At 37.3% G+C, this 25,388-nt stretch overlaps 1 protein-coding gene across 1 annotated transcript; it reads right to left on the reverse strand.

Moving 5' to 3' along the window:
• Positions 1-21: 21 nt before the first annotated feature.
• LOC137296306 (uncharacterized) lies at positions 22-22,969 on the reverse strand. Its single transcript, XM_067828075.1, has 7 exons — positions 22,760-22,969; positions 19,314-19,370; positions 13,453-13,522; positions 11,552-11,653; positions 11,073-11,157; positions 6,852-7,049; positions 22-5,896 (listed from the first exon to the last, which is right to left on the reverse strand). Exons 1-7 carry the CDS (start codon positions 22,816-22,818, stop codon positions 4,947-4,949), a joined length of 1,521 nt encoding a protein of 506 aa, XP_067684176.1. The 5' UTR covers positions 22,819-22,969; the 3' UTR covers positions 22-4,946.
• Between the last annotated feature and the right edge of the window lie 2,419 nt (positions 22,970-25,388).

Consider the following 25,388-nt stretch of genomic DNA (forward strand, 5'->3'; position numbering starts at 1 on the left):
TGACACAAACAACAAAAGATGAAGTTATTATCTGTGTTTTATCACAAACAACAAAATCCTAACAACATATCTGTAACAGTACATAATATCTGTAACAGCACATGATATACCCAATGACAGGAGTGTCCCCAAGCATCATTTTCATATAACTGTTTACATCCACAACTCACTCGACCAATGTAATATGAACAATATTTCCTGGGAGATATCACTGTATCACACCCAAGTCATATCTATATGTACCTTAACACAATAATTCATCCATTCAGTGCAAAATATGAACATATCACAACCTGGATTGATGCTGATGTTGAAATCTTATGCACATGGGTGGAGGGGAGAAATAGTTTCTCTCATTCACTTCACCGTATGTACACGGAGGTATTTATCACAAAGATTTAAGTAAGATGCTTTGCACAACTTGACATTATGCCCTGCCTTCATTTTCCTTATATCATCTGTATTAAGAAACCAAAGATGTTTGTCTAATTACTGCAGTGAAATCAAAATCAATGTACAGAATTTCTATCAAATAAAGTAGTTCATAACACATCATTCATATTTTAAACAGGCTGACTCAAATTAAGGAAGAACTTATGCACAGTATTAATAAAAACATTTAGGGGCAAAAATAAAGATTATCTGAGTAATTATCCCAAATGTGAAATATAAATTAATCCTTAAGTAAGTCTATTTCAAAACTATGCATAGTATTTGTTATTTTAGCTTTAATCTGCAAATTCTGAAGCACATTAAGTAATGGACCGTAACATGACACCTTCAAATCTCATTTGTAACATATCCCAAAATATTTCAAGTGATTTCTCAGGATACCAATAACGGCTAATCAAGTTCTTGTAAAACTGAAAAAGATATTGGCAGTTCAAGACGTTGGTAAAGTATGAATTATGCAAAATGATTTCACCATACAGGATATCTAACAGAGCATATGATACCTCAACACCATGAACAGACGGAAAATCTTAAAGGGAACACTGCTGCAGTCCCTTTTTTTCTCGTAAATGTCTAACACATACCAATAACAAAAGCCATCTATGTACATCATTCATTGTTATTCACATAATGTACAACAATATTTCATTCAAAAAATATACAACTTTTTATTTTTCATACATCAGTGTTATCCAAATAAAACTGTCATACAACTCAAGTTAAAAAAATACAGTTTTAATTCTTGATCAAATGTGTACCTTCCAAACACAATTTGTAAGCATTTAATTTGATTCAAGATATTAAACAGATTTTTTTCAAAATAAGTCTAAAGGTTACCCAATGTTACGAGGTTCTGTCTGAGACGATTGTTCCTTCATTAAAATTCTGGTTGTATGAATTTAACAGTGTGTATGTGACAACAGAAATGTTCTAAACAACCTGTCATAGCTATCAGACACATAGTAAAAAGTGAAGGCACTGTATCGATCCTGGTCATTCCATGAGAAACATAACTGAGGCTTGGTATTCTATTATTATCAACAAGAATCCTATTTTTCACCAAATTGAATGACTCAGCATTATTCCACCTATACAGCTGTGGTTCATACTTACACATACTGGGGAACAGTGAGTGAGTGAGTGAGTGAATTTAGCTTAACACTGGCTCTAGCAATATTCCAGCAATATATCAGCAATATATCAGCACAACACTAAAGCGGGCATCACAACTGGGCTTCACACACTGTACTGATGTGTAGAATCGATCCTGGGTCTTTGGCGTGACGAGCAAACACTTAAACTACTGAGCCAGCTCATGACCTTCTTGCCTCTGGTTAGCCAGGATAAATACTGGTAAACTACATCAGTTCTAAAAGGAAACCAACCAAACTAATCTGTTCACAACGAAACCATCACATGCTATGTCAGTTTCAATTGAAGAATTTTCAATTTTCATTTTTCACATTTGTCAAATGTGAAGACATGATCTCAGCTGAACCTCCCTTGAAGCTATATAGCTATTTTACTAAAAGCTGTCCATTCAAAGTGATACACTCACACATTTATCACTCTTGTGAAACCATGGGAACAGTTCTGACACAAAATGAATTATAAAAAGGGTAAATTTAGGCTGACATATTCCTGGCAGGAAAGAGTTAATATGGTGTCTACTTAAAATCTGTTACCCAAACAACAAAGAGTTAGTTAAATATACAACATAAGAATGTGAGCCCAAATTTTGCTAACACTACAAATACTGAGTCATTACGACAGGACTCACATACCAAGTTTCAAACTTAGTAGTCAAGTTTCAATGGAGACATTCATTTTCTACATATTATATACACAGCAATGGAAGATTTACAAGCATATTGAACCTTTGGTTCAAGTGCACTAAAATGGAATGTTACATGAATCTGTCAGATTTAAGAAAAAATATCAAGAACCATAACTGACTAGCAACAGAATGATTCTATCACACTGAATCTGTAACTGATAATGTTCAAGTTATTTCATATCTACAAGCACTTTTTCTGTCAGAATGACATTAATAAATTAGTCCATTTACAAAAATTGTAATTCATAACAAATAACATGAACATTAAAACAAGGATATATATCACAAGAGTTTAAAAAACAATTTCTCCAACAGTTATTTTAGCAACAGAGTTTAACTTGAATGCAGAACTTAAAAGTTCAATTAATATTTAGACTTTAGTAAATTTATTCCACATGTGCAGAAATAATATTCCCAGTTCATCATGTCAGGCTAACATCACTACTACTGTGACTTACAACAATTGTAGAACCTCTTGTTGGACAGGTGAACAGTAAATAGACCTTGATAACAAGCATGCTGCATGTCTACTGACTGTGACATGTTTGTAAAAATCATTAGTAATCTAACTCATGACTTTGTCGAAAAAACTTCAGCAGGTACCTAGTTAGTCAATTCCAAGACCAAATATCAGTTCCGAAGACAAATCCAACAAACAATTTCTTCCATGTATTAACACCATTCCCTTGCTTTCCTAGCTACAAAGCTCGCAAACAAGGATAGATTGTGCACCAACCTGACAACCCATTTTAGTATGTATGAGAGTCCTTCACTGGCCTTGTCATCGTAAACGAAGGGGGCCCCTGCTTGTCCACGATCAAATGTAGTCCAAATATTATCAACACCGAAAAACATGAAAGTCTTACCAGCATGACATGCAGCAACACACAGAATCAATTTCAACATAACGCACTGCATGTGCACTAGTGTACATCTGCTCTTTCTTTCAGAAATCAAATTGGTTTGCTCATTACCAAGCAACGCCTGCTTCTCGGAACCTCATTCTCTGCTCCAGTCCAACTTACCCTTATTTGCCTGTAGAATCTTAGCACTCAAGGCGACTACCATACTTTAGCCTACATTTACAACCGTTGAATGTAAAATCATTAGTGGAATGGGGCATCCATATGTTTTTACTGCAGTTATACCACATGGTGATAAAGTAATCATTATCACTGAAGCATTTACTGTCCACTCCACATACATAATAGTGAAGTATCTTGTTCAGACTGACACAAAAGCTTCATCAAAATCACCCGTCATTATTTGCAACATATTCATTGAACGAAAAATGCTTTTAAAACATGCCTGACTGTACAGGTTGTCCACTTAAGATCTGTCATTTTGTCTGTCCACAGTCCGCTTCCAAATTATATTAGGTTCTTGTTTGACATCCACACCTTGCATTCATTTTACATGAACATCTTGTACATAATAATTAATTCCCTAAACATATCTTTCAGCTCTTTAAGTGCCATGTCATATTTTGTAAGTCTCTATTGTAATAATCTACTAATGAGCTATTAGTAACTGCCACACTGCGAACTATAATCTTGCAACACAGCAGACAACACAGCTGCCATTTTGTTTCTGATGACTAGATCATTTCCATTACCATAAATCAAACAGGAAATATTCCTGATAAAAACCTGCACATATCACTGATGGATTTCCAAACATGTTATGCACATTTCTGTAAACAATCATTATGCCAGTCATGTATATATGCATGTTTAATTACTACAGCAATATTTGCACGATTCTTCCCATTATGAGTGAAATTAGTCCCTTCCGTTCTTGCCCTTCTTGTGCAAGTGATGATCATGCTTCTTTCACATTTACAGCCACCACAGTGCCTAAATCTGTCCTCTCAGTCATTCTTAAACATTTAAGGGACAACATTTTCCTTATGATTATGACTTTCTGGCATTCTGGAAACAGGAGCAGAACCACAGGTGCTGGACTGATCCAAAATATTAGCAAACTCAATATATTGTTGGCATCCTTTACAAGATAACATCTGAGAGTCAAATATCTAACAGAAAACAGAGCATCCTTTAACGAAGCAGTCTTTACTAAGGTTAACCTCCATTCCCATCTTTATCACTGCACTAAGGTTACCTTAGTGACTTACGGTCACCTTAGTGCTTTGTGAAAGGTGGCCCAGATCATCTCTTGTCCTGTTACGAACCTTGTAAACAATAGGATAAGACTGGTACTATCTGCCTATCTGAAGGTAATAATCTTTGACAAACTCATCAGCTAAGCAAACATTGAACAATGATGTATGCCAAAAAGCCAGTGTTGTAACACATCTATCCATTACTTCTGATTTTACAGTTAAGGGTGAAGGTCTTCATTTCAGCATTCTGAATAAACCACAAATTAAATATTATTAATTATTTACAAACTGAATTGATGTTGTTTCATATTTGATCCACCATGATCAGTACTGCTAAGAAAAAAAGAGACCTTTCATATCTGTTCCGATAACATGTCACATGATCACTTGCCAAGCATGCTGGGAATGCAGGACAAGATGCTGCTGTTCCCTGAATATCACGAGTTACAATGTTGATGATAGACCAGAAGCTGACACAGAGTCTTATCTCTTATTTACGAAGTGTTTTCACACACAAGTTCTTTATGCATAAAATCACAATACACCATTTCCACTGCCATGTCCAGGGACTTTTGCGTATGTTAAAGGAAGTTGAGTGGGTTCCCACGAATTTCCGGACTGAATTGAGTTGTCTATGCTGCGATCATCACCCATGGCTATATAAGGCCCGAAAAACTGAACTGGGATAGATATAGGATGGAACAGTCCCATTCCTCCCGACAACTTGGACTTTCGGAAGCACTCAGGGATACTGGTTGGGTGGATGGATATAGGGAAATAGTGTGTACCAGCTGGATGTAGAACGAAACCAGGGAGAGGAACATTTGACGGAGACTGCACATTCAGACCTTGGTCAGGAGGGGTGTTGCTAGAGTCACTTCTGACAGCAGACACATCTCCATGGTAGGAGCTTGTACCGTTAGAGGTGTTTCCTGAACTCAGTTCGCTAGAGCTGGGGTAAGGAGAAATACGTGAGCCTTGGCTTCGGGTCTTTCCCTTGGAGATCTTCCTCCTCTGCAACTTGCCAGCATCTTCCCTGGAACTGCTGCAGGAGCTGCTTGTGTCACTTGGATGGCTCACATTCTTCTCCTGGGAGAATCTTTGAGTAATGTTGTGTTTGAACTTGTATATGCTGCCTTGTCCTCCCCCTCCACTGCCCAAACTGCCCTTCTCAGAGTCCGGTCGCAAGAATTCTGTGAAAGAAGTCCCGTCACTGGAATTCGTGGAGTAGTGTCCCTCAGCTCGGGAGTATGGCTTCGTTAAGGATGACAGACTACCGAGATGGGAACAGGTGTCTGACCTGTTGTTTCTGTGTCCGTCATTTGAATCAATCATTCGCTCATTGTTGGTAAGGAGATTACGTAACTGAAGATCGGAGTGGTTGGACTGGTTAGATCCTTGCTGGTTGAAGAGACCCTCGGGGAAGTTATTCCGAATATCTGACGTCTTAATCTCAGGTTTTTCATCCGCTGGAATTCTTGACACTATTTTAAAAAATAAAAATTGTTAAAATAGTAACAAATCAGAAAGTATCAAAAACTACAAGTATACCACCACAGCTTGAGTGTACAATTCAAGGATGACATATAAATATACATATTCATGATCTCTTCCAGTTTTTTTTTTGCTCATTTGCACTCAGCAAATTCATAGTTATATCATAGTTAATCCAGTGACATATAATGAACATCAAACAAAACTGGGATCCAAAGCATGCATCAACCAAATCTGACTAAACAATCCCATTTTAGTTGCCTCTTAAGACAAGCATGAGTTGGACAAGACCAATTCTAACACAAATCTTCATGGGTTCTCTTCAAGCAAAATCACAAATACTGCAAAGTAAAGTATGTTCCTGTGAAACCAAGGTTCAGGACAACTATGCTGACAGAGGATTTGAAAGATAGTATAACAGATCCTGGCAAAACTATGGGTCATAATAAACAGATACCACTTTCCTTGGACAAAAATAATGGTAACACCTTGCAACTGGAGACTAGACAGGCTCCATAAGTTTATTTGTTGTTTCATTGATGGCAACAGGTGAAAGTGATTTCAGCAGAAAATAGCTTGGGGTTTGGCAACTCAGCACGGTCCATGATCGATTGATTTGCATTTAAATCTGTGGATTTTCACTTGTTTGTGGGAAAATGCCATCCCTGGTTGTTTAACAAAACACTCAGCAATATTCCAGTTATGCAACGAAGTGTGTAAATAATCAAGTCTAGATCAGACAATCCAGTGATTAACAGCATGAACATCAATTAACACAACTGTAATACAATGACATGTGTCAACAAAGTCAGAAAGCCTGTCGCCTTTTGTGGCAAGCATGGGTTGCCAAAGACCCATTCTACCCTGGATCTCCACAGGTCTGCCTCTTACTAAAACCATGGGTTGCTAAAGACCGATTCTAATCGGGATCTACTACATGAGTACCTGATGAGAGAAGTTTCTCCCTGGCAACTGTCAGATGACCCATGACACGGTCACAGAAACTGTCACTCGCACACATTCCTTCGCCCTCCACTAAGTAGCGCATGACCTCGTCTTTACATTCCTGATAACCCAGTGACAGTTGTGATATACAGCAATGGTTCAGGGACTGAGGCTGGGGAGGGAGTGCTGCCGATGATTCTGAAATATATCAGAAAATACACTGTAAATCAAAAGTCACCGTGTTCTGTAATCTGATTAGTTGAAAAACATGACCGAATGGTATCTGACTCATAGAAATAATAAGACTTTTAACTGGATATTGACACATATAATTATCAAACTTAATTGCATTGTTGCATCGTCAGCAGTGGTGACATCATTTAAATCATATTGTGGCTTAAAGTCAGAATGACATAAAAAATGAGCAGCTCCCGATGCTATCATGGAACCAGCTGAAACGACGATCGTTTTCAAGTGTAAATGACACAGGGAGAGAACAGGCCATATATATACATGGAGAGAACAGGTGATATATATACAACTGAAAACTAATTAACAAGTGATGATAACAAAAAAGGGGTAACAATGGATACAAGGACAAACATAGAAGCCAGTGGCGCACAGAGTCTAGTATGAATAGTTAACAATGTGATGATAACTAAGTAAGCCAGTGAGGTACACAGAGTAGATTGTTCGTACAGGAGGCTAGAGTGGTTTGATGAGCTCATCGTAAGCCGTGGGGATGGGGTAGCCTGGGTCTCTGTTGATCAGTGGTTGGTATCGTTTGATGTTGATAGCTTCAGCTGTTTTCCTTTCGGTAAAGTCTGATTGGTTCTTTGAGAGGATGGTGTAGTCAGTCCAGTTGATATGGTGATCAGGATGGGCCATTATATGATCTGAAATGGCTGATTTCTGGTCTGATTTGATGGTTGATGTCTAATGTTCCTTGATTCTGGTGTAGACAGGCCTGGATGTTTCTCCTATGTATGAGTGCCCTCAATTGCAGTCAATTTTGTAGATTACATCCTTCAGGTTGGATTTTATGGCTTGCGGGTGTTTTCTTTACTAAGCTGCGTATGCAGATACTTTACTATTGCAAGAGCGTCTTCAGCAAAGTTTATGACAAAGGAAAAACATAAAACTGTAAAAAACACAGTCAACAGGGTACTAGAAATAAATAGAAATGAGGAAAAACATTCTGATATCGCCATGCTTGTGTGGCAGCTTTTTAAACCCGCAAGTAGATCTATTCATTGAAAACATTCAATTCTCTCCATTTTAGAACACATTCCACCGTCACTTCCTGTCCAGCATGATATGACCCTAAAAATATGACCCTAATGAAATAAAATTTATGACCAGGGACATGTGCATGAACTATTCTTCCACATTATGGTCTAAGGAGGAACGTGAACTCAGAACATCTTTTTATGGGAGTCCCGCCGTTGACAATAATATGACGTATATTGACTAGTACTAATTTCCATGTTGATACCTAAATATTGTAATTCTTGCCATTAATTGTTCATAAGATGAGAAATTATACACTGTTGGTATGATGAAGTAAGTCGATTGCGAGATATTCGGTTCCGACTTTCGTGCAAAACATGGCCACGTCCTTCGTTCTTCCATAACCTATATTGTGACTTCAAGAACGGATAACGCTAATCATACAGCTTACTTTATTTATAGTTGCGATTTATTCCTGATCTAAAGGTTTATATTTACACTTAATTTTTCTTTTCTACCAAAATATATCTTTACTTTGAACTTGCAGCATTCGATACGGAAAGACACAACAATTTTCTGGCATGACGCCACTGCTGTCGGCGAGTGCAAAGCAAGGCAGGAGGTACCAAATACAACTTTGGCAACCACAGGGACACTGTAGCGCAAATGTGTTGCGCAGCATAGAGAAAACGAGCAGTCTTCTTACCTGCGAGCAAAGCAACAACATAAACCCCAACAGGTTCATAAAAAAATTAGGCAATATGGTATTTCTTTTCAATTTCTGCTTATTCTTGTTCCGTCACTCCGTTCAACCGGAAGCTGGCAGGGGTAATGGTGGCGAAGAACGATCTGATAACCATAATAGGTGCTTAAAATGTTGAATAAAACATATTTCACAGGAGTAATTATTAAACATGGGGTAGGAAATCTGAGAGCACAACCAAGTGAGAAAATGGGAGTATACCTTTGAACGTGGCGATATTGTATTTTGACATGAAAAATATTTTTCAATCCGAAGCGAAGGTAGTACATTGCCTACATTGCCTAAAAGAAAACTTGTCATATTCTCTATGCTGCGCAACCCCATTTGTGCTACAGTTTGTTGCCTGTGCATCAATAGACAACGATCCAGGTGATGAATAACCCCTATGTATTTGCGATTCACAGATTTCCTGGAAATCCGTGAATCGCAAATACATTGGGGATATTCATCGATGGATATGTCAAGAACTGACTCATGATAAAGGAATTGACTACATTAATGGCCTGTGGATGCATCCCAAGTTGATTTCCATGAGCAATAACAACAATATTGAAATTATTTTGAGTACCAGAATATGCAGACACAAACATAGGTGAAGGGATAAGCAACTCTCTTTGAGGAGAATGACAGGAACATTTCTTAAACAGTGTATAAAGTGTTGATTTTATACAGTGCATATCTCGCAGTCTCAAACAGAAAGTCAGTAATGTGTACTGAATGTTAATGTGAACTTTGTGTGCGATGTTTCACATATTTAATTTGTTTTAACACACAATCAGTATCTAATGGTACTTCTTTTTTTAAAAAGTCAAAAAATGTTGTGACTTAGAAATTTGGAGTTGTGGTATTTGATCACATGCAGATGGTGTCCAAGTTCAAGGTGCTAGTAAGTTTGTTTGGCTTAGATAACAAACACAACAAAATAAATTCAAATGATAGTGAAAATGGAGTCAATTATCCATAGATAATTGCTATAGGCACCTTTAGGGGTATTTCATTTTCATCCTGTCGTATTTGTATTCAGTTTTGGAATTATTATCGATTGTAAATTAAAAGTGAATGTGCCACAATGTTTAGTCATTTATGACAGTTGGAAATAGGTTCAGTTACATGAAGATACGTTTTTCTACATTATGATATACTGATTATTTTAAGTGTTGGGAAATGCAGACATTTCAGAATATTGTAATTTGGTTATGAATGTAGACTAGTGACTTAGAAGCCAGTTTTGAGTTTTAATTGCTAATACTTGTTTTGTTACTTGATACGGACTCTTTGTACAAAAAAAATAATTTCAGGTCATCAGTGTAAATAAATATATGGTTTTTAAGTGTCTACTTAAAAACCATATAGTCTGAAGGGATTAAACTTTCCTAAATTGTATATTACAATCTACTGCATGAAATGCTGTTCCGAATTAGTTCATTTTCCTGGATGCAGACTGATTGACATCCAAGCTGTAGTAAAGATTGAACAAGTATATATGGATGAGTTTCTTTAATTCTAGAACACAATGTTTGGCTACAGGTTCTTGAGTCATTTTTAAAATAATTAATCAGAATATTTTCTGCTGAAGATTTGAATAAAAGGAAATCACATCAAAATCTAGTTTTCTGTTTGTGTCCTCTTTACTGCATGATATTAATTTATGTTACATCTTCTGGTGATGAATTTATATGTTGCCTGCCAACTTGCATGGTGATGCAGAAAAAGGCTGAACTCTTCAGGAAGTCTTCATGAACACTTCAGGGGGTCTTCATGAACTCTTCAGGAAGGATCTTCATGAACTCTTCAGGAAGTCTTCATGAACACCTCAGGGGTCTTGATGAAGTAGATGTCACATTTAATGTTCATGAAGTCTTCATGAAGAATTCATTATCTTTTCGACAAGGTTATGTTTGTAAATATTTGTCAAATGTAATGGTTAGTTTACTTCATTCATTAGTTTTACACTATAACATCAAAATTCTGACTAATTGAAAACATGTTTTTTACAATCAATCATCATTTTTAATCAATCAATCAATTTTAATTCTATTTTGATTATCTGAACACCACTATAATACAGTAAGACATAACAGGGCTAACCAATACAGACAGAATATAATAACACCAAGCTAACCGGTTTGTGTTTCGTTCTCTTAAAGCTGAGCTTCAGGCTGGGTGATAACGAGTACGACTGTACAACATTTACTGCGGATTGTATGTTTTACAGAGCCCCAACTTACCAGCTTTCTCCAGCTTCTCAGTAAGTGTATTGATCAGTGTAATCGCCATTTCAATAATCTCTGTCTTCTCGATACGACCTTGACCCTATAATGAAGAATTAAAACATAAAATTTATGCATCATATATTGTACGTATGCATGAATATATGTATAGCTTTGATGACACTGTACTGGAGACAGAAATCTTAAAAAAAGTAGGGTATATTCCATTTTGTGAGCATACCACTAGTAAATGAGGGAGGGAGTTTACTTTTATGCTGCACTCAGCAATATTCCAACTATACAGCAGCAGTCTGTACATAATTGAATCTGGATCAGTGATCAGCAGCATGATTATCCAATTGGAAACCTGTGGGTAGATGAAGACCTATTCCACCCTGGATCTTCACAGGTCAAGCATACCACTAGCCTGACAAATGTATCCTGAACCATTAGAAATTGATCCCTACTATCAGTAAAATGAATATGTATGTACTCACTTGTTTCATGTAACTGGCGGGAATGAGTCGGCTGAGATCGGCCAAACAATTGTTCATCCGATCTCGCCGACGTTTCTCTATGATACGGTGGGACATTGGGTCCTGGAAGAAATATCAACACATCCAATAGAAGAATGTCTGCTTTCAACTGAATTCGCAATACATTCTCTGCAATATCAAAGAAAATTTTTAAATATTTAATCATAAGCTATTCAGTGTTACTGATATGAGGAAAGCAAAACTGGACAGGAATGGATAACTGAAAATCAGCGACACCTAGTGATACAAATGAGCAAATGATACACCGGTTGCTTCCACAATCTTTCAACAATCTGCAATCATACCACATTCGTTCAGACGACAGAAGACAATTTCAATGCAATCATAGACACCAAAGAACATGCCCAGGACAAGTCAACGCAACTACTTCCATAAGATGTCCCCTACCATGGTACGCACCTCTAGATAACATCAAGCTGATGTGTCATTGACACATCCACAAAGAAAGATCAGTCCAAGAAAACTACACATCAATTAAAGTGCATCTGAAACACCTAAGAAAACACAGGTATCCATACCAGTGTTAACAATGTCTCATGGACCTGGGTTATTGGCTGATGCCACGCCCCAAAGAGACAATACCACAACCACTTGCAGCCATGCCCAAAAGAAAGACCTCAAGAGGGTGATTGGTGTAGAGACTAGGATATCTGAAAATAGCTGTGCGACTACTCTAAATTATTCTCTAAGCAAAGGAACAGTTCAAGTCACATGCATTGTCACTAAGGTGGCACAATCCCCCGCTGCAAATAATTAAATCACACTTAAAAAGAAACGACAGTGAAGGTTGTAAATAAAGTTGAAGTTAAATGTCAACACAAACATGACCAGTCAACCTCTCTTGATATCTTGCTCTGCAGTTCAATGCACAAATATTTTCTGATGTAATAGTGTACCAAATATGCAAAAATAGTAACAAAGAATTTGCTTATTGAAAAACATTCAAGAGAAGTTGTAAAAGTCTATGAAGAAAATCCAGTGACCTGTTCTTGAGATATCGCTTAAATATTAACAAGCAGTTAACATGCTGAAATTTTCAAAGTGTCACCATGACCTTGAAAATGAAATGAAGGTCACTAAAATCAAGTGGGTTTTGTGCCTTCTCTAGATAAAGCTTAGAGCTGAATATGAAGAAATCCAGTGAACACTTCTTGAGAAATCTTGTTGACAAGGGTAAAATGTTAAAGTCCCCTTGAGACCTTGGAATGAAGGTCAAGGTCACCAAACCTGACTGGGACCTTTCTTATACTGTCAAGAACTTTGGTATCAAATATGAAAAGAATTCAGTTGACAGTTCTTCAGAAAATCCAATTCCTATGTGTGTACGACTGGACCCAATACTGTATACCTAACAATGCTTCCTGCTAAACTCCTGGCACAGGATAATTAGCCAGTTATAGCATAATTATATATACACCAAAGGACTCTTAGGTGTCTTACCATCACTGGCAAAGTGACTTCAGTATTAATCCATATGTATAGGATACTGTTTGTTTACACTACCTGTTCACAGATTTTCAGCTGGTCAAGAAAAGGAGATGTTATGATAGGCTAAAATGAATGATCCCATGTATCCCAGGATGCTTTAGGAATCTTCTTAATATTGGCTTAATATTGTATTGACAGAATACATTATAAAACACTTAGCAGCAGATAAAAGCTTTTTTTCCAGTTGTCACCCTTCAGGAAGGGGTGACACCCAAACTTGTTTAAGAGTCATTGACAATGAAATATAAGTGTTTTACATGAAGGTAAGATAAAACTCTGCACAGTATACAGCACATGATCTATCTCTGCCATGTGGAGTAAACACTCAGTAATTCTCAGTCTGCAAGTCTTACCCGAGGCGTTTTGTTTCTGTGGATCGTTTTGGTCTCAAAATCATCCCCGCAGATGTTGAAATTCAAGTGCCTGAAACAGAATCAGATCACCACAAGCATTGCGGTTCATTTCGTTTTTTGTACTACATGGATGAACATTAATAATTCTCTTATTCATATGAACATTTTCCACATTCTTTTTTTTAAAATTAAACTAACTACTGCCACTTTCAGCAGCCAATCAGATAACACATGTCAGCTTCCAAATAGGATATGAGTTGCATTAACTATTGATTTTACCACCGTAACTTTGTTTCTGTATATTTGTTATAAAAAAAGAGATAAAGATAATTTACACTCATTAAGTGTAGATATACTCATCTCTAAATCAAAATATACGTTAAGAACACATAACGCTAAAATAAGATCACAACTGACAGATCATTAAAACCAAGCAAATACTCCAGAACTTTTTCTGTTGGGTGCAAAATATCAATGCAAAGTTCAAAGTGAAAAGTTGGGGTGAATAGTTTGGCTCAACTAAAACAATGTCAAACTTCAAAATGAAAAGCTCCCTTTGGCTAGTCAAAAGCTGCTTTCCGCTGGCAACAAAACGCTGAATGAAACAGAAGCATCCTCCTAGTGTCCATGACTCGGTTCTGTCTAGTCATGGCTAGCACATGACTTGGGTCTCTCTAGTCATGGCAATCACATGCAACCTCCAGCTGCTCAGGGATACAGACAACAGCTGAAGTCGAGATTCAGATCAGTTGGGTTAATTAAATCCTCAAGACAGTTATAACCAAAGATCTTAAACATATTGTTCACCTCTAAAACCATACTTCCTTGTCACGTTTATATAGCTGCAGTAATCTGCACAAATAAACTTTATGATCGTAACATCCACTAACACCGGTTTTCAAAAGTGAAAGATGGAAACAATGGACAGAGGTACACGTAACAGTACAGAGGAATGGTACATGTAGAGGCACATTCAACTGCGCAAGAACGGTGCATGTACAGTAAGAGAACAGGTTGAGACATTAAACTGTACCAGGGTACAGGTTGAGACACATTAAAATGTATAATAAAGGTACAAGTAGGGGCACATTAAACTGTACAAGAAGGGTACAGGTAGAGGCACATTAGACTATACAATAAAGGTACATGTAGGGGCAAATTAAACAGTACAATAAAGGTACACTGGACTTACAAGAAGGGAAGAGGTATGCTTGACTTACAAAAAGGAAGGAGGCGCAATAGACTTCAAAAAACGGTATATGGGGGCACAATACAAGAAGGGTACATAGGGAGTCACTTTACAATTGAATTCAATTCAATATTTATTCTGACAAACCACCATTAGGGGTACAGGAACAGTACAAATAAAGTCAGAATATAAACGATAAATTGTTATGATCACTTGGTAAAAATGAATATATTTGTGTGTTTTCATTATTTTATGGTGTTATTGATATTTCCTATAAATGTTGAAATATGCTTCACAAGGGAATAATCACCTAAGGTAAACAGGAGTTTCATTTTTGTGAGATTCAGCCATTTACTGCAATAAGAAGGGATATTTTGGGATCCTTTGTAGTCAAAACCGAACATTTAAAGAGGTAGTGAAATTGGTCAGCCATCGGGAGTGAATTGCAAAGATAATAATTTCTGTTTACTCTTGGTATATTTTTCCAGCGGCCAGTCTCTAATTTTAAGTGATGGTTTGATGTCCGAAATGACATGATGGACCGAGAGACTTCTACACTTACTAGAAGGTATTTTTCATTTTTCAAACAACTACAGATCTTTAAAGAAGTTTATAATAATTACCCTTTGATCTTACATGGTTATCTTCCCTCCATTTCTGTATAAAATGATCTTTGAGAGTTGTTTCGACCACTGAGGCTAGCCATGGTTTACAAACGCTACTAGGGTTATCAAATACATAAGATTAGCCACAACTGTTTAAAATATTTTTTATGTGAGATATCCATATGTTATTATAATGAGATTAAGATAGTTGTCTAATTTGAAGAGTTGAAGTGCATGCAATGACAACCTATACAGTGAAAATGGGGTTTCCAGATTAGGCCAAAATGTGATCATCCTTTTAGCGATTGTAACATTCACAGCTCGCCATAAACCAAAAAGTTAGGGGTTGATAATCCTAGGCCAGTAGCAAACTTTAGAAATTTATGTCAACCATAACACAGGATTTTATATTATTATACATACTTTGAAATAACTTGAAGAATTTACCATCTATATTGTATGATCATATTGATGATACATAGAAGTTTCCAAGGATATCAAATGAATCAATCAGATAGTCATTTTCAATCAAATCAAGGCCTGAAGATTTAGAACATATTTTTTCTAACGTAATGTCTCTATTATAAGAGACTTATCATAAGAGCCCGGGTTGAGATCATCCTAAAAAAATCATTAAATATTTCTAGTTTTGGTGTTAAAGAATTATCATTTACTTGACAACTGAAAATTTTCCAAAAATCTTTCAGCGAATGCTTAAACTTATTCTGTAGCATAGTCCTAGTTTCATGTGTATGTTGTCTAATATATTTGTTCACACATTTTTAACAACTTACCATGATGCTGGTACACTGCATAATTTACATGATTACCATTTTTCTTGAACCAACGTCTCGATTTACTATAAACTTGTCTAATATCCCTACTTTCTTTACTAAACCAAGGCTTGTTCGTTTTAACCAGTTCATGCTTTTTAGCAGGGGGTGTTGTACATTTGACACCGAGCGTATTACGTGCAGCACCAACCAGCACATGCGTTACATTCTCAGCCAACCTGTTGACTTCAGCATTAACGCCCACACTCCATAACAAATCGCATCACTTCTGTCTTTCGATTTGTTGATAACTTCAATATCAATGTTATCGCAGAATACCCTTGCTCTAACTATCTCGTATTGCTTTAGTCCATTTTCAGTATCATTTTTGGTAGATTGTAGGGTTTTGCATAGAACAGATTCATCTTTTAGTTTTAACACTACCTGCCAGAGAAAAAGTAACAGTACATCTGATAACAAGGGAGAAAAATCAAGAATATCAAAGTTATCAATCAGAGAAAAACATGGAACAGAAACAATGATGTAGTCAATAAACTCTTATTATCACAGGTGTTTCTTCCAATATTAGATTAATTCAGAATCAATGCCCATGCATCCATTACATATATGTAAATTAAGGCTACTACATAGATAAATCAGCTGTTTACCGTAATTAATAATTTTACCTACGTCCATACTATGCCTGTGTTTCGGTATACCAGTGTTTAGCAGTACTTCTTCTGGATTAAGATCCTTTCTAATTTCATCACATTGAAGACCAAATCCCTTTGAGGCAAAAATACTAATAACAATATAATCATTCACAGTTGAAGTCCTCACATTAAAATCACTGGTTAACATGACATAATCAGTGCATGGCATGGCCTGCAAAACCAATTGTTCAACCTGCCAAAAAACATATCATCGGAAGCATATTTCAATCCTCCATATCCTGTGTGGTCTTCAACAGCTTCCTTGAGATTTTGAACCAGAGAATATACTTGTTTTCGTGATGTAACAATGTAATATACTGCACAAGGTTATTTCTCACCACGAGTGCAATGCCCCCAGTACACCTCACTGCTTTAGGGCGATGTTGCAGAAATATTTTATAACCATCCAGCTTCAAATACAAGAAAGGTACATGGGGAGGCACATTACAAGAAGGGTACATGGGGAGATAATACATTAAGGGGAGATAATACATTAAGGGTACACAGGAAGACACATTACAAGAAGGGTACATTGTCAGGCACAATACAAGAAGGTTACATGGGGAGACAATACAAAAAGGGTACATGGGGAGACAATACAAAAAGGGTACATGGGGAGGCACATTACATGAAGGGTACAGTCCAGTACACAATGGGACGTGATACTGATTAACTGGGTATAGGCAGAGGACACAAAGATCAGATGAACCAAGAGATCAAGAAATGTAGGGAACAATGTGACAGCTTGAACTACAGTCACAAATCTCTATCCCAGCGACCTGGTTTAGTGGACAACAACAGATACTGACACCTGGAGTAGACTCAACTCCAAAAAGTGGAACATAAACTCCAAGCTATGACGCAACAATTCATCAAGAATAATACTGTTACACTAACTTCCTTTCTTTAATCAAATAAAACCGAAAGAGTATTTGAGGTACAACTTACATGGGTGAAAAATATACACTGTCAGGTGATCTGAAAATATTCTGTGCACCATATTGCCATAGCAACCACCTCAGCCAAAACAATCCAAACACCAAGAATCAAAGATCACATGACAAGATGCATTTTCTTGTGCAGGTTTCCATGGTTTCAGATTACTTTAAAGTAAAGAATCATGTCCATTGATGTTTTTACGTTCGGTAACTGTTACCAAAAACCTTTTAGATTTTGTCCTCTCTCGCTCAATTTCTACTAACTTCAATTTGAGAGTGGTTCTAACAAGCAGTCCATTTTCACATTCTTGATGCTTTTGGCACTTGATATGGCAAGTATGATTTTTCCAGTTATGATATGAAATGAAATATTGGCTAAAAAAAATATATGTGGAAGTAAATATCATCAAAATCATATCATAGTGCTCTAAATCTCATCAAAAGGACTGTTCCACAAAGTAATCCCGGCATAAGGAAGACTGACTCCTATACCACTGATCTGAAACTACTTATGACAAGATTGCTTTGTGGAACAGCAAACAGGAACCTGCTTTGTAAAGATCTGTTGATACCTTCATCTAGTTAATATTATTTCTAACAAGTTCTGAATACAGTAACAGATTTAAAATTACATTTTTATCAGTAGGGCTGGGTACTGATTTATGTCATAGAGATCAATAATCATTTAGTAAATACCGATCAACTATCGATTAATATATTAGATGTAGCTTTGAGCAAATTGTCTGAAAGAAATGAATATATTTCACATCACTGGAGAGTGGTGACATTTTCGTGCATCCAGACCATGTATTAAGTCCTAAATTTGTATACTGTGTGTTAAAATTAAAACTTTTTTCCTATCACAAAAGTTAATGCATGAAATTATTAATGATAACATAATTTTCATATCAATAATCACTGATGATTTTTCCTATCAGTGATATTTCTGTTTATCAGTCATTTAGCCACCCCTACCTCTGAATGAATAAAAACAAATTGAAAAAAAACCCAAAACATATCACACTGAATTATTCTTGAATTACAGTCTTCCACTTCTCACAGTAGTTGATCTGACTGTACACCCTCACAGTAAGAGAATACACCTGGCTTTTAGGATCTAGTCAAAGGCACCCCAAAAACAAGGGCTACAACATTCCATGATGTCCCATTATTACCCCTGAAAGTACTTCTTTGACCAATTTGATACACTCTACCATACACATAATGATATATTCAAGATATAACATAATATACCATAGAGGATACAGGCTTCACTACACTAAACTGGTTGAGGAACTCACTTTTAACACATACTGTTGCTTTAAGGCCACATTGCGAACACATTTAGATATAACAGCTGTTGATAGCTTTGTATATTTGCAAAAAAAACAACATTACTTTAAAAGTCATTAGGAAAATATTTGGTTTTGTACAACTTGATGTTAGTCATTGTCTTGCAACACAGAGTTACCTCCCTTTGTATACAACTTTCAAGAAAAGTTCAATGATAAGACTTCTTTGTGACTATGCCAGTGGGATTAAACAAATCAGTGTAGCTGTTCCCAGGGGCAAGGATGGAATAGAGAATGTAATAGCTCTTGATTCTGGGGATGTATAGCCAGAGAGGTTCTGAGTTTTCTCACCTGCTCTCTTCATCATGAACAATCCCCTTGTCCTGAGGTCCATCTACTCTACCAGACCTGAAAATATAACACCAAAGTCAGAAAAGATTTTACAGGGATTTAGCCTGATCGATGTATTTGTCAGGCTTCAAAACACTCAGGAATGTATCATAGTTTAGAGATAGTGCAACACTCCTTGTATTTTAAGTGCCAATTACATGGCCATGTCATAAAAGTCTTCACTTGAAATTCACCGAGTTTGACGATCCATCAAAATGATATTATTCTAGTTGTCAACCTTCAATTCCCAAACGCATTTGAATGAATGCCATGTGGCAGAGTTGAAAATATATTTACAGTTTCAGATGACTGTGGGAGGAGTTCATTCAGAGTGGGAAGTCAGTCAGCTAGCCAATCACAAAATCAGTGTTACGAGTGAGTCTGTGACTGCTGTTTAATAAGAAAAATAGTTGAAGTTTTTTGGAAAGCATGTTAATGGTTGTGCAGTGTCTTTAAAATCTCAAGTTGTAATATCATCATGATCATGACACAAAAATAAAACCTGACATGAAAAGCTTGGAAACTAATAAACATAAAATCTTAATTCAACGCTGATCATAATCAATATCTATCAACTCTGTAAGGTTTTCGCAATTTTTTAGTCCTAATGATAAAAAACTTGCTTACCAAGCTATCATTAAAATATTGACATGGTTCACTGTTTATTAAATAACGTGAGGGAGGAGTGCAGAGAAGGCACAGCCAACAGCTAACCTGTTGCTGTGCCGTCTCCATGCTTTCTTGCACACCTGGCAGTCCCCTTCTCTGTTCTCCTCCCTCGTAACAAATAGTGAACTGAGTCAATATTTTAATGACAGATTGTTAAACAACTTGTTTATTTTTAGGAAACAAAACTTTCCAAAAACCTCACAGAGTTGGTATGATACTCCGATTAGGATCAGCATTTCACTGAATATTTTATCTTTATTAGTTTTCAAGCTAGATTACAATTCATCGGTATGCTTTTGAGCCAAACTGACTTTATAAATGGTTTTGATTTTATCAAAATGAATTCTGCGAGTCCCCCACAAAACTTGCATCAAGCTTGACTTGTATGATAAAATGTTGAAAACTGTTGCATCTTAGGCCCAAAACCCTGTACCCATCTGCCATAAACACTGAAGGATAGAACCAACTCTTTTCAAAATATATATCAAGAAGACTGGTGGTTCATTGTGTAAGTGCACTCTGAACTTGATGAAATTCATGCTGCCTCCAGCATAGATCTTTCTTTTAATCACTGACAGCCAATCATGCAAATATGTAACATAGTTCCTAATACAACAAGAAGTGGCCTAAGATCCAATCACATTTCGTGAAATGTAATATGGTCTAAACATTACATTGCTTGTCTTTAAACAAGAGAGTGAGTATGGTTCTACACCGCTTTTAGCAATATTCCAGCAATATCACATCGGGGGGACTCCAGAAATGGACTTCATACATTGTACCCATGTAAAGAATCAACCCCAGGCCTTCAGTGTGACGAGCAGACTCTTTAACCATTAGACTACCTGACTGCACCACCTTTAAAAGACGTCTGTTGAGACATGACTTGTCATGTGATCACTCTCTACACTATTTCAATATGGTGTCATAATCAGCTGAACAATAATGAACAACATCTATCTATCTATCTTACAATCAGGACAAGTGTATTTGCATGGAAGATAAAACATGACGGCCTTCATACACAGGACATGCATTAGATAAGAGAACAAACACATGAGTCAACAAAACGTTTCTCAAAATAGAACTCACAAATAACTAAGTTATTGTTACTGTTGTTTTGATCAATCTGATAAACTGCTTGCAGTGAGTGAGTTTAGTTTTACACCGCACTCAGCAATATTCCAGCTATATGACCGTAGTCTGTAAATAGTTGGGTCTGGATCAGACAATCCAGTGATCAACAACATGAGCATTGATCTGCGCAATTGGGAATCGATGACATGTGTCAACCAAGTCAGCGAGCCTGACACCCGATCCCATTAGTCATTCTACCCTGAGACCTTCACAGGTCATAAACTGTTTGTAAATATGGCAAACAGTCTAAGTAAACTTAGTCTACGTGTTATTCGTTACACCCCACCACTGAGTAACACACCCTAGTAGAAGGTTGCCTCAGGTAACCATTGAGCGACCTATGACCATCCAATCAATAGTGAGAATGTTAAATAATTTATCCAATCAGACAATGGCTGCTATTTAGGGATCGGAGGGACTTTCAAAATATTCAGGTCACTCTCTCCAGAAACAAAAATCTGTATATAACACAATTATTTGACCTGCAGTATATATGCTTTGTAGTTTCTGTTGACATGGCTACCATTAGCTAATATTTCCGCTAGATGACATCCTCGAATAGTGCCAAAAACACTATTTTCAGCGACTGTTTACTCACCGTTGTCATGGTTGTACATACGCAGTGTGCATCACCCGGAAGCGAGCGTACGCTGAATAGCATTCGGAATCGCTCGGGTACAAACCTTTTTGAGATAAAAAGTTCAAAAGCTATACGCGAATGTGCACTTTCGCGATTTGGTAAGCTATGGTCTGATTGGTCAATCTCAAAGGTTACCTGACGCGACCTCCCATAAGGTTTTGTTAGACTCAGTAGTGGAGTGTAACGAAAAGTATCAGGTAATCAGGTAATTTTGGATTGGGTATCGCTGCTTCAATATTAGACTCACATTTAAAGACCATGTGCCCTGAGGGTATTTTAGTGGGAAATAACTGACATGTCAGGCGGATTTTTTTTTTTTTTTCTTTTTTTTTTTTGGGGGGGGGTACTACAAAACAAAGTCACACAAGATACGTTCCTTTCCTACAGAATTCAGATTTGAATAGATATTAAGGGAGACAGCAAATCAACCTACACAAAATCCACGTCACGTCTTGTGAAGCGAGATATAACAGAAATATATACTACACTTTACTCTCCTTAGTCACAATCCCTCCTTAACGAGTGAAATAATCGCTATTACATCAGCAAAACGTGGTCGTTTACTCTCAGTTGGATATGAAGAAAAATCAACATCATAATTTGCCACTAAATGTGTCTACAATCGGTTTAAAACAATAAAGTCTGGATTATTCTAGATACATTTATTACTTCAAGTACGGTAATCCGTGCTCGAGAGCAGTCACGTTTTATGCACGTTGTCGACGCGAGATACCAACAGGCCGTAAACAACATTCAATGGCTGCGAGAAACACGTCCGTATCAAAACCAAGCTTACTGCTCTAAATAACGACAAAAATGCATTAAACACAAAATACATAACACCAACAACAAATGCCTTCATTGAACATTGTATGGAAAAGTCTACATCCGACATTAAATATGTGTAGGTGGCGTCTACACCAAGCTGCTCGCTCAAAACGTAAACAGTATGTATTCTTACCGAATTCCGCCTTCGTCCTGTCCGCGTCCATTACTCCCCTCTAAATCGTTGGTATCCATACAGTGGTTTATCACAAAATGTGAATGTATACTAAGAACAAACTAAAACACCATCTCTACACGCTCACACGTTGTTTCTTCTGCACACATTTTGACAGAAGTTGCCTCTGGATAATTCACGTGTACGGCCATGCTGTGACGTCATAGTCACGCTTCTCTGACACGTGCTTCGAAGTGTACAGCGCTCGGCGCATAAAATCGGCAGACAGGTAGCAAGTAGTGCCACATTTGTCACGGCAGTCTCTCAGAAAGAGAGGGTGCTATGCTTAACCGTGTATAATGGTGGGAAATACCAAACAATTGAATGAAAATATACTTTCCGTTCATACTTTTTTCTGTTTGGAAACAAACCGTATCTATTGACAAGGAACCCAACCAACCGTTCCTGTCAAATGTAAATAAAAAATGTTTAAAATTACCTCTGGACAAATGGTTTGAAGTGCTTTATTAAATATGTCCGATATTTTTGACACACATATGGATCACATGTCGGAATGTTTATATTTATGGGTTGTCGATAATTTAAACGTGCAGGGGACTATCGCCATTCAATGTGTCCAATTAAATACTTACATTGATTCTTGTATTTCTGATTGTGTAATCATGAAATAGGAAATTGCCAATAGACGGACGTTGTACATAGCACGCCACAGGTCTCGACACTATGATCAGTGCTGATACAAGATCGATACCAAGTGCAGAAACGCACAGTAGGGATCGACCTGTTACTTACACGTGCGTGGACCCATTCACCGTTACACACCGTACGTGTTGCAGGAATGCATACACGTGTGTGTGTGTGGCTGTCATAGCACTGAGATAAAACGGGTGAAATTCTTCCTCGACCAAAAGAAAGAAAAAAAAACCAACGATACAAGTCAGCAGCCCAGCACGTAGGCGTTCACAGTCCAGAAAGTGGGCCGGCCGTCTTACCGTTTTACCTCTGTTATAAGAGCTGCTTATTTCGTACACACGTGGTCAGTTTTATTGGAAACACCACGACCCAGAAACTTTCCGTGGGTATGAAAGGATGCCAATGTTGTATTGCTCCTTGTTTAAATGTCTTTCGATATCCATACACACGTACAGCACAAGCAGACTGCGACATTATATATTACAGTTCATGTCAAAGCTTCGAACACGTGACCGCATGACTGTGCTGAGATTCACTGACCGGAAATATTTGAACTAATGGAGAGGTATCTCTTGATGGAACAATTGTTTTATCGGCGTCATGATTATTTCGGTCCGTGTGCCGGCTCGGTAATTGCTCTCTCTCTCTCTCTCTCTCTCTCTCTCTCTCTCTCTCTCTCTCTCTCTCTCTCTCTCTCTCAGCATTGCAGAAAGAGCTACACAGAAACAGAAAGGAGCATAACGTATTCGGGAAATACGTCTGGATGTTATTTCAGTGTTGCAACGTGAGGTCAAAGGTTGTCTATTTATAAATACCTATACGGAAGAAAGTGACTCAATCGTCGGAGTTGTTTACATGCTACTCGCGACCGGCATACTATATCCATGTCCATGGCGTAACAATACTAAATCCGGGTAGGTCGGGTAGAATGTTTATTAACACCTGATGCGAGTGACCCATACCTCCTACACCAGCCAACGAATGCACGCAGTCTCAAAGATAAATATAGGGGTGGGGCTGGAGGAGTAGGAGGTATGTGTACACTTCATAATATGTTAAAGGTCACATGCAACAAAACAATCAAACATAATTAAATCACATTTATCACTTATTCATGACATATAATATACATTGCTGCATTTTAAAAAAAACCCAAATAAACAAAATTACGAAGCCCTCGGGAGACCGAACCCAGTCATAGCGGGTGGATGTGCACTCATGTGTAACGTCGGTTTCCGTTTGGCTGTTTCGCTTGCTGATATGCCAACAGAATTATGGGGGAGCTATTGAACCCATTACCCAAGCACTGATATATATGGCAAAGCGATAAGCAGGTTTTGATCCACTTTTTTGTGTCAAAGACTCAACTGCTACGTGAAACTAGATTTGTCATATATTTATACTTATTAACGCCTTTTATCATATATTTCCGAAGGGGCAAATATACTAGCATTTAGTCCCAGAATCAAAGTTATCTGCTTTTGAAAATAATAATAATATAGAGAGTAGAACAGCACGGTATTGCCGATATATCACAATACACCTTTCCAACGATACGTATGTTGAGATTTTTACAATTCATTTTTCATATAATGTTCCATTTCATTCCGAGACACCCATATCTTACTGGCCATCAGTGTTCGCTTTGCAAGGTCAGTCACCCAGGAGCTTATCTCTATTCAGTGCAGTCTTAGCAAGAGCAGAAGGCAGAAACAACATGCTGGTCTTTCTTTAACGAGTTGAGGCCCATTTTCTGGTGTCCCCCGCCGTGATATCGCTGGAATATAGCTGAAAGCGGCGTAAAACCAAACTCACTCACTCACTCACTTTAACAAGTTGGATATGACACGCCTCGGGGAAATAACATGCAGAGATACAAATATGCCTGGTACCTCGCAGCGGAGTCCGACAAATCCCTCCTCTGATTTGTGAAGCA

Source organism: Haliotis asinina, chromosome 9 (genome assembly GCF_037392515.1).
Source record: "Haliotis asinina isolate JCU_RB_2024 chromosome 9, JCU_Hal_asi_v2, whole genome shotgun sequence".
NCBI classification, from domain to species: Eukaryota; Metazoa; Mollusca; class Gastropoda; order Lepetellida; family Haliotidae; genus Haliotis; species Haliotis asinina.